General features: G+C 42.8%; 1 protein-coding gene across 1 annotated transcript; it reads left to right on the forward strand.

Moving 5' to 3' along the window:
- Positions 1-629: 629 nt before the first annotated feature.
- gcdhb (glutaryl-CoA dehydrogenase b) lies at positions 630-6,561 on the forward strand. Its single transcript, XM_030407669.1, has 12 exons — positions 630-774; positions 1,378-1,490; positions 1,914-1,940; positions 2,047-2,187; positions 2,702-2,764; positions 3,149-3,319; positions 3,472-3,601; positions 4,538-4,754; positions 4,976-5,079; positions 5,220-5,345; positions 5,516-5,676; positions 5,810-6,561. Exons 2-12 carry the CDS (start codon positions 1,388-1,390, stop codon positions 5,881-5,883), a joined length of 1,317 nt encoding a protein of 438 aa, XP_030263529.1. The 5' UTR covers positions 630-774; positions 1,378-1,387; the 3' UTR covers positions 5,884-6,561.
- The last annotated feature ends 4,918 nt before the right edge of the window (positions 6,562-11,479 follow it).

Here is an 11,479-nt window from a genome sequence, read left to right on the forward strand (position 1 = left end):
AATTATTGCCACGGCCAGAGTGGTTGCAGTAGAACAGATTTTTCTTTCCACAATCAAAATGCTATGGACATTTATTTTATTGGATGCTGCACCCTTGTGGTACTGTTTTGTCATGCTTGCCTTTGTAGAAAAAAAAGTTGTAATATAAAGGCTTTGTGCAAGCAAGAAGGACAGAAACACTCTGGGGAACTGTCTTTGAATAGCTCTGTTGGTATTATTGAGCATACTTACATGATTACTGGTATGAGAACAATAGAAGTACTAATTGTGTTTGCTATCAGGACTTTCAGGGAAACTGGCAGCTAGTCTCATCCTTCCTTGCTTTTTTTATTCTGGGAACTGAAACATAATAATAGCCACAGACATCCACTCCTCCAACACTCACGCCTCTGCTACTGAGCCAATCAGCGTCGTCTGCAGAGGCTGAAGTGTCCTGTGAAGGCAGCCATCTTCAGTGATGATGGCAATAAAGATAATATAATATAAAGACAAACAATAAACAAGAGTATTCATATTGTTTTGTCGTAGTCTCAGATGTTATATGTGCTGCCTTCACCTGCACAAAGCGATCGAATTTGCGCAAGATTAGTTGACCACAGTTTAATGTTTGGCACACGATTCAATGACGCTGCCACACTCAATATGGACGCAGCTTTGGTGCGCTTTACGTGATGACGTCAGGTTGTGTTTTGACGCTCAGTGCCGCCGCGCTGTCAACCTGAGAGACAGAAAAGGAGAAACCAGGACAAGCTTTGTTGTCCCCTTTTAACACAGGTAAATACTATTTATACTGCAGCCACCATGCTTTTAACTGCTACTCTCAACACACAGCGCTCTTCATGTCATGTAAAATAGTCGTAATGGACATTCGTTATGCTGGTAACACTCAAGTAACGAGCTAGCGCCATTAGCTTGTTGCTACAGTAAAGTTACCTAAGGCCACACAGGTTAGCTGAGCTAGCTTAGCTTGGCTACGAACCAAAGTGGGTTGGCTTTCTGGACTAAAGGTCTGTTTGCGATACTTTTCTCTCTCTTCTTCGTGAGATATTACATTAAACACTTTGAGATGGATCAGTGAGAATGAAACCTCCTCAGCAGCTGTTAATACCATGATACTGTACTAACTTACTGTTAGCATTTCTGATTCACAGCTGTTAAACCCTACGTTCACAGATCACCTGTTTGTATGCATCCTAAGTGTATGAGTCGTGAAGTCTAGATTATTGTCAGTTCTCAGTATGGGAAAGACCGCTATGAAATGTAAAGTACTGCCATTTCTTCCACTACCAGCTACAGGGCTGACTAATAAATTCAACTAAAAGTTATCAGTTTTATGAATGGGAATAAATGGAGAAAATGTATTTTTTTTTTTAATAGATTAATCATCATGGCATTGAGAGGCGCTGTGTGCCGTCTTTTGATCAACACTCAGAGATGTGCCCTCATCTCAGCATCCAGGGCGCAGGGAACTGCAGCACCTGCCAGATGGGGTAAGTGTTGTGACCTGGCATGAAACCATGCCAGCCACAGTGGTAACATACTTTAAAGGGACAGTTCACCACCCACAGTTTCAACTTTCCCTCCCAGATAGGTTCAGTGTCATAAAGTTTTCATACCCGCCCACACGGAGGCCCATGGGAGTCTTTTATTTAAAGCTATATTTGACACTGTGGAGCCTGTAATTTGACAAAGACAATTGCATATGACTGTATCTAAATGTAACCTAGGCAGTTTTAACTGTGCTTTAACAATACAAAGTGACTGTGTTTGCTTTAACTATGTTGGATATTCAGTGAAAATAGTGTTTTATCGTCTGAATATGCGTTTTATTTCATTCGATTTCCAAATTGAGTTGATTACATTTCTTGCATAATAACCTTTTTTTTTCTGGTTTGAATTTTCCACCGATGCAGAGAAGACTGAGCAGAAGTCCAAAGCCTGTAAGTGTTGATGGCTCCTTATTTCTGACATCTATGTTAGAGATTATATTTTGAAACTCTCTCTAGAACATATTTCTGACATGGTTCATTTTTTCTCTTCTGACAGCTAAACCCCAGTTTAGCTGGCTTGATGCCCTGGACCTGGAGAGCCAGCTGACAGAGGATGAGATCATGATCAGGGACTCCTTTCGGACGTACTGCCAAGAGAAACTCATGCCCCGCATCCTTCTGGCAAACAGAAATGAAGGTGAGTCCGTGAGTTATTTCTTGATTTTTTTTTTTTCATTCAGCATGAGTACCCATGTCACAATCACATGCCTTATATCTGATGTAGGTGTCTGTAAAGCTAGTACACGGAACTTTTATTTTCATAAATTCTGGCAGCCTCTTTGGACATAAGATGACAAAGGTGAAACAAAGTAAACTTTGTTTTAATGTTGCACAGTGACCTAAGTCTAAAAAGCAGCTTCTTTCCTCAGCCTGTGAAACTCCTCAATTCATCCCCAGCACTCCGCAATAAAAATTGTTTTCGATTTATTATTTACGTAAGATTCGTACCCAGTGACAGGCATTGAGAATGACTATTTTAGTTATACATACATAGCCCCTTTCTTGCTGATGGTCTGTGTAGGTCACAAAGAAGGATGACTTGTAGATTAAAAATGATTCATAACCAGTTCCATGTAGAGGCTTTAATGAGCTCTTGATATGTTATGTGTATCTTGGCCTCATGTGACAGCTAGTTGTATTTATTTTTCCAGTGTTCCATCGAGAAATTGTGTCAGAGATGGGAGAGATGGGTGTCCTGGGCCCAACCATCAAAGGTGAGTTTGAACAAGTCATTTCAAATTGACAGGCATACTCTGCAAAAGCTACTGCTTCTAGGTTACCAAGTTAATCCCACTAAATGCCCTTACATTTTTGATGATCGTGTTATGAAACATAATGGACCGCATATGTGTTTATTGTAGCATTTTATCATGAACTGTAAAGTTTTACCATACCTCTGTTGTAAAACAATCAAACTTCTCACATAAAAGATAGTCTGAGATGGACTTTGGCCGTGTGTGTGTTTGTTTGTTTTTGAGAAATCTCTTGGGTGTGTTTTAACCAAGTAAAACTCCTTGATTTTTTTGAACATTCATTCATTTAAACACTCTATGTTTAATAAGACTGAAAATAGCCTCCTCCTGTGTCTTCATATAAAGGTTATGGCTGTGCTGGGACAAGCTATGTGGCCTATGGTTTGATTGCCAGAGAGGTAGAGAGAGTGGACAGTGGCTATCGCTCAGTCATGAGTGTGCAGTCGTCACTAGTCATGCACCCAATCAATGCCTACGGCACAGAGGAGCAGAAACAGAAGTACCTCCCCAGACTGGGTAAGAAGCACCAACAACTTTCGGTCTATTGTCAGGCAGTTTATCTTTCAGAAATGGAAAGGTGAAGGTGAATCAGATGTTAATCGATTAACCAGAAGAAGCCAACAATGAGTGACTGAGCTCCTGTTCTTTTCCCCCTTTGTCCCTCCCAGCTCGTGGAGAGATTCTGGGTTGCTTTGGCCTGACAGAACCTAACCACGGTAGTGACCCGGCCGGCATGGAAACCAGAGCCAAATACAATCCATCCAGTCGCACCTACTCTCTCACTGGCTCAAAGACCTGGTGAGTCCTGGGAATGTGCAAAACAAGAAGATATGTTATTTAAATGTTCATATGCAGATATCTCCCTTTGATTTGTTTTCCTAAATAATATATTTTTTACTCCAGTTTAGGGAGCATCAATCACACTGGTTTTAGAGAAAAGCTTTTATCTGTTTGAGCAAATGAACCCCTCATTTGCTGTATGATCAAAGGAAGGGGTATAGAATATAATTTACACCAATGTAATGTTTTACCCTGGTTTGTTGGTTAGCTCACTCCAGATGCTGACTTTTTTTTTTAAGTCGCATTAAAATCTGCATAATGATAAATGGAGAAAACAGTGTGATGTGTCTACGTATTCAAGTACCAGAAATTCTGACCAGAATAATGATGACATGGTTGCAGACAGGCTCTGATGTTTATGTCAGGTATATGTACACCCACATATTCTGACTGAATCCTCTATAGAGAATTCAGTCAGAATATGTGGGTACACAACAATGAATGGCAAATCTTCTTTTTTAGTGACTTCGGTTTTTGTTGCCTTGTTTTGTTGTTTTCTTTCTTCATCTATTGTTTAAAATGTTCATATATACAACATTTATGATTTGAAGATAAATGATGTGTGGGGCTTTAAATGTCATTAGTTGTCCACATGGTGGCACCCTTCACACTTAAAGTACTATGTAAACTCACAGAGACACTGCCTGTTTACTAAAGTCACATTTGATGAATAGCGGTGGGTAGTTATTTAATGACTTCATACAAATAAAAAAAGTCCACAATGCTGTAGGTCCAAGACAAAAGTAACGTCAGAAGAAAGACTACAAATATGTTCACAGCATTGTGAATTTATGAAGAAAACAGGTTACATTACCTTTTTAGTAGTTGGCAAGTACAGGTCTGCCTTCATATACATGAAAGAATCTTCCTGACACTCAGTGCTTTCACCTTCAGGATCACCAACTCCCCAGTGGCAGACGTTGCTGTGGTCTGGGCCAAATGTGATGATGGGAAGATCCGCGGCTTCATCTTGGAGCGTGGCATGAAGGGACTCTCGACACCTAAGATCGAGGGAAAGTTCTCCCTGAGAGCCTCGGCAACTGGCATGATCGTCATGGACGAGGTGGAGGTTCCAGAAGAGAACCTGCTGCCTAACGCCAGCGGCCTTGGGGTGAGTGGAGTGAAACCATCAGTGTTGTAGGTAATACTTCAATAACAATAACTGTACACCTTTGCTTTCTTACATTCATAATATACACATGTGACACACCAACCTTTTTAACTGTACATATTATGCAGCATGGCTGTGTGTGAGTTTTACAGTTAAAGCACATCAAATTCTACATGACATGCAGCAGTACTTGGTGATAACTCTCCTTTTGCTGCCTCCAGGGTCCTTTTGGCTGCTTAAACAACGCTCGGTATGGTATTGCGTGGGGCGCTCTGGGTGCCGCGGAATTCTGTTTCCATGCAGCTCGACAGTACACACTCGACAGGTCTGTGTGATGTGTGTTTGGTAGTCTCTATGCATGGGTATATTATAATAGATTAAATACACTTAATTAAATTAAATGTTATTTAAAAAATATTTATTAGTAATCATAAGGATGACAATAATGTTGTTTTTCTTTATCAGAATCCAGTTTGGCGTGCCGCTGGCGAGAAATCAGCTGATGCAGAAAAAAATGGCCGACATGTTGACAGAGATCACAATCGGCCTACAGTCCTGTCTGCAGCTGGGAAGACTCATCGATGAGAAAAAGTAAAGATGACTTTATTTATGACTAAACACAAAGCACACCTGAGGCCAGGATCACCAATGGTTTTAATGATTTCAATGATTTCCAATGCTTAGTCTAGATGAAAGTGGTTGGCAACAAGCATAGCTAACCCTAGAACAAAACAAATATGTGCGTGTTTTTTTAATAACAGAGCGGCCCCAGAGATGATATCCATGCTGAAGAGGAACAGCTGTGGTAAAGCCCTCGACATCGCCCGGCAGGCCAGAGACATGTTGGGAGGAAACGGCATAGCAGATGAGTATCACATCATCCGCCACGTCATGAACCTGGAGGCTGTCAACACATACGAAGGTGAGGAGGAGTAGGGATAAACTGTTTCGAATTGACTTCAGTTCCACATGTTATATGAAGTCCAACTAAATAAAAGCCACCTCCACCTGGCCTCCTGTTGATCCTGTGTGATATCGGTTGTCTCCTCCTCCAGGTACTCACGACATCCACGCCCTGATCCTCGGCCGAGCCATCACAGGGCTGCAGTCCTTCACCGTGGGCAAATAGAGCCCACCGCTCCCTGTTGGAGCCTGCTGTTAAAGATGTAACTCGCATGACAGCTCTGCAGCAGTTTTCACAGTATTTAAAATAATTCTAACCTGTAAAGTGACAATGTTTGTTTTCTCTCAGGTTTGTAGAATATATATTTGAGTGCTTTATTTTGGGTGAAGGAAACAAGTCCCATTTTAGAAAGTCTCTGTTGTGCAGTGTCGTTAATGCAGAAGTCAGTTTTTGGTAAACATAAAGGGCTATTTTTGTACTCTCAATCACAACACTTTAACAAAACTTTATTTTCAGCTCCCTTCTTCCCAACACCAAATTTATTGTATAGGCTGTCATGGACACTACTGTAGCAAAGTTTTAACAGTTCTGGGTGAGATGTGCTGCTGGTTACTGATGTATGCAATGTTAATACTGTAATTACAAAACAAAGAAGCATAAATGGCCACAACTTGTTTGGCATAACCTGTGATGGTTTTTGGTTTTTGATCCCCTTATGCAGATGTCATTGTATAATTGGTTAATCTCACACAGATGATAAGATGAGCTACTATTGTTAGGTACACCATGCTGATTACCTCTAGCACTTTACTGGCTCCATCATTAACATGTCATTATTTTGCATGGTTTGCCAGAGGTCAAGAATGTTGATCAGATCTTTAATAAATACGATGTTACAAGGTATATCTATTGTCGTTTTTTAGAACACAAAGGTTTAAAAACATTGTTTGGGTTGTTTGTGCTGCATATATTTTGTAAAATGGAGTGTTGGTGATATATGTGGTGGTGTCTTTTAGTGTCCTTTGGGCTCGGCAGACATCTGACCTCACTGATATCACTGATGCTCTGTTGATGGGTACCAGTGTTGTTCTGGTCCCGCGCTGAGCCTCCTGTCGTAAAATGTATTGAAGTATTCCCAATGTCTGCCGGTGTATGAAACATTTTATTGTGAAAATGTCATGATAAACCATGACACAACATGAACTGATCAATCAATAAATAAATGATTACATAGAAGTTGAACCAAAAGTAAAAATCAGAATTTTCAACGTCTTTCCAAATCAATTTGGGTTCCCACGTTTTCTGGAGACTTGATTTATGCTATGCAAGCTGCATGGAACCATGTGTTTCTTTTGTTTTTATACATTACAAAAGTCAATCAGTGGTTAATCAGCCCAATTTCCCGATTCGATTCGATTCCGATTATTGAAGTCTCGATTCGATTACAAATCGATTTTCAATTATTAACGATTATTGATCTTCCATTTAACATCAGTCAGCTGCTGAATTATTTGACTTCTCTTTTGAGTAACACCTCACAGCACCTTCAATATTATAAAGTGTAACTGTAATTTCCAAATTATTATTTTTAACTTTGTTTTAAATGTAGTGTTTCACTGTTAAAAGAAAGTTGCCAAGCTCAGCAGCCGGACTCATGTTAGAAGCATTGTCAGTGACAAGAACCAGGTCATGTTTCTCTGTTCCCCCACTCGTCTGCCATTGCTTTGAAAAAAATAAAATAAAATATTTTTTTTTTAATCGCTCTTTGGAAAGTTAATAATCGATTCATAATCGTCAATATTATAATCGCGATTAATCGATTATTGATTTTTTTCACCACCCCTACTACCCACCTCATCTAGAAAACTTTGACTGACTTTCCATCTGCATGGTAATGAGTATGTATACAATGACTGAATTTTTAATTATTGGATGAACTTAATTCATTCATTAAGAAGCAGAGTGTGGCACAGCTGTAAATTTGCCTCGAGCAGGCCGTCCTCAAAAACTGTTAGTGAGAGCGTGAGAAGGAGATTTGGGACGGCAGACAACAAGAGACCTGTGACAACTCGTGAGAGGGTAGAGGGTAAAATAAATGCAGTCAAATGAAGGGAGATCTGGGAGGAGCGGGTGCATAAAGCTAAAGCTCCACAGGAATGACTTCAAAACATCTCTGTTAATGTCCTGGATTGCAGTAACAGAGCCCAGATCTCAGTCCAGTGGAGAATTTGAGGCTGCTGCCCTGACAAAAAAGAGTGGAGCAACCACAGCCAACGGTGCATCTACTAAATATTGGGTTGGATGCAGTGAATAAATGCAGAGTGTTTTTTGAAATTCTGTGTTTGCAGTTCTTTTAGATCACGCCATAGACAGCGTTTTCCATGTTGGCATTCGCCAGGCCTTTTTCTCTGATTCACGTTTGTCTTTTTTATTCCTGCCTCACTTTGTGTCCCAGACAATTAAGCAGCCGTGAACCCTACAAAATGTTCTCGGCGCTGAGCAGATAATCTCTGTTTTGTTTTATTATTTTTTTTCCTCTTTAAATCCATGCGGGCTCGAAGGATGTTGCACGAGGCGGCACCGCTGGACGGATAAAGACCTCCATCCTCTCCAGCTTGGTTGCATGTCTGCCATGCCACCGTCACTTTGAGGTGAAGGGAATTAAACAACTGCCAAATCCCTGCCTGTACACGGTGCCCACTCGTGTTGTACAAGGCTCTTACATAAGGAAATTGCTTTTTCTGTTTTTTAATTTCTTTTCGGACCACATTTTTTCCATCTGACCCACTGTGGCTAACTGGACCCTGAGTGGACCGTGTGTGGATGGTCAGAAGCTGGCACGGTGCGTCCCCTGTGTGTCTCCTGCTCTCTCGTCCACACGTAAGCAGCCGCTATGACAGCCCGTGACGCTCTGATGATGATTAGGAAGCTTTTCATCTCAAATAACCATCAGGATCACGACCCCAGTGAGTGAGCAGCTCTGGCACAACGAGCCGTTCTCAGGGTTGGACTTTACACTCTCGGCTGACAATCTTTTAAAGCATTTAACGGGGACGACCAATGCTAATCCCCCCACTGCACCGGACCACAAGATTACGAGTTATGACTTGGGATTTGTGCGTATGAGTGCTGCGACCTTTGTGGGGTTGGTGGAGGCACACATTCAGTTAGAACTGATGTAATGTCACTTTGTGCTTTGTCTTGTCCCTGGGTGCGGTGGCAGATTAACCTCAAAGCAAGAGAAGTCCGGGTTGTTCCCGGTCTACCCACAATCAAAAATACTAGCAGCGTAAATTAGGAACCCTGAATCACCCGCAGATGACAGAGTGAGTCTGGCCAACTGTTAGCCATGTCATAGACTTCTGACAGATTCTCTTTTTTTTAATCTGGGCCTTTTAGGGCGAGAGAGCTGACTGGGTGTCACCTATCCACACTGCTGGGAAACCTTTGGCTGGATGGAGCAAAGTTTAAACCCGGTTGAGGTCTTGGTGACCAGAGAATCCTTCTGGGGGGGGGGATACACACTGAGTAGATAATGTACTGGAGGGTGTTTGACTGATCCTCGCCTCATCCCCACCTGCCAGGGAGCTTTGATAGGTCAGCCCATGGTGGTGCTAGGCAGGATCTAGCAGACGGTCTGACCAATGGAGTAGGCCCAGTCCAAGAGAGCTTCATACGGCTCTGTCACTCAGCCCTTGCTGCCAAATCTTATTAGTAGTAGTTCGCTGCAAAACTGCAACAGAGACAATCACTTTATGGCCAAAAAGTCATTTTCTATCCAAAACAGGACAACTCCAACTGCAAACAGGGCTAACTGTCACTTTTTGTAGCATGTATTTTAGTCAGGTTTTATATCCGCAGCCTAAAAAAGTATGTAGTTTTTTCTCTGCATGACGGACACAGTGAGAGACACTACTGTGCATTTGCAGTGGACCACCCAACACAGAAACTGAATCAGAAGCTGGCAAAACGTTCTCTTTCAGCTCAGGGGCCCCTTAGCATGTGGTCGCTTCCTCCTACTTTGGGTCAAGAACCGCCCCTTGTAGGAACCAGCACGGGTGGTTCTGACCACTGGCAGCGCTATGGAGCAGTGTTTTTAAAAAAAACGGGTGCCCAGGCAGTGCGATTTTTACAGAATCTTAGTATCACACCGCTCCACCGCTGGAAAGTTATCGCGGCAAACGACGTATAGCGACTGTGATGGCAGATCTTGTGAAACGAAACAGCAGTCTGGCTCGATAGCGTACATCCTGTTTTGATTTCCTGATTCATTTCGAGGCCTGCATCTATCCAGCCACTGCAGAACTGTTGGCCCGGATTCACATTCACGTTTCTGTGCCATTGTACCGAGTTTTAAGGGTATTTTGATGATAATACCGCGAATCGCAATTATCCTTTCCTGGGATAACTTCGAAGCGATGGCTTCATATCGTCCCGTGCCTGGGCCGCATCAATAAAAATACTTCCCAATGTATTATTATAAAGGAAATGCAATGCCTGTTTGTGTTTTAGGCTGCGTGGATAGGCGTAATGGGTTTTGTTCCACGACAATGTAATGTCATTGTAAGGGCCCCTTTAAACCAATAAAGGCCATTGACAACAAGAATTAACAGCTCTTCCTGGGTCTGCAGGGTCAGACATCTATTTCCTACAGCTGCACCTTTAACACCATGTGCGTGCCTCAGGCTGTCACCTTCTCCACCAGGTATCACTCATCTCGTGTCAGGCAATACTTAAGTTTGCGTTGTGGTTCCGCTGGACTGGACTGTAAAAGCATTGTGTTTCTTTCTTCTTTTTTTTTTTTTTTTTTTTTTTTTTTTTTTAACTTTCCACTCACACACGCATCCCAGCGCCTCCCTGACATCAGGGAAACTCGCACCAACGTGGATCAGCGCAAATAGCTCCTGATTGATTTTCTAAGAGACGGGCTTCTGGGTAACTTGGGGGAATTAAGGGCACAGCGACACGTAAGCCCGCGGCAGAGGAGGTGTGGACACAGGCGCGGCCGAGGCTGCTGCGCAGTGGGAGGACGCGGCGGCTCAGGAGCGCACGCAGAGGACAGAGAGGAGGAGAGGGAGGAGGGCGCACAGGCTCCTGAACACTTTACAAGGACGACCGCGAATACTGCTGGACTTGTTGGATGCACTGAACCAAGGAGAGTTACCCACTCACTCGTTTGGATGGATGTGGAGCTTCAAAGTAAGGTCGACGAGGCTGGAAGTTGAACGCAAAAGTGTTAAAAGCTGCCACACAGATTTCACCTCTCACAGATCACTTTGTTCTCTCTCTCTCTCTCTCTCTCTCTCTCTTTGCAGAATTGGAGGATTGGTCTTCTTGCTCGTGTAACTCCGCTTCAGGTGAGCAGCATCACTCTCATGTGTGGAGGACGGTCCAGTTTTAAGTGAGCGGAGGTGAGAAGCCAAGAAGTGGAAGAAACAAACAAGAAGCCCCCCTCATCATGGACGGCTATAATTTCACCGGCTTGACCTCCACAGATGAACCTCAGGCTTACCCGTATTCACTGACAACAGACCCTCTGTACAAGCAGTACAAGCCCCCACCCAAGGAGCTCATCCCTCTGCCAAAGGCGGTGGTGTATCTGCTCATGGCTGCCCTGGTGGTTGTTGGGGTTGCCTATGCGATCGTTGGACATCTCATCAAGGATCTGGCCATTGACATAGCAGGTATGGCTTTCTGATTTATGCAGTTCTACCCACCGTGTAGCACACACACCGAGGGTTAGATGTATGGACTATCATACACAGAGGCATCCTGCACCCCAGGCCCTGTCAGTTCATTTAAAGCTGCTGTAAGTAAGTTT

This window comes from Sparus aurata, chromosome 23 (assembly GCF_900880675.1).
Source record: "Sparus aurata chromosome 23, fSpaAur1.1, whole genome shotgun sequence".
Lineage (NCBI taxonomy): Eukaryota > Metazoa > Chordata > Actinopteri > Spariformes > Sparidae > Sparus > Sparus aurata.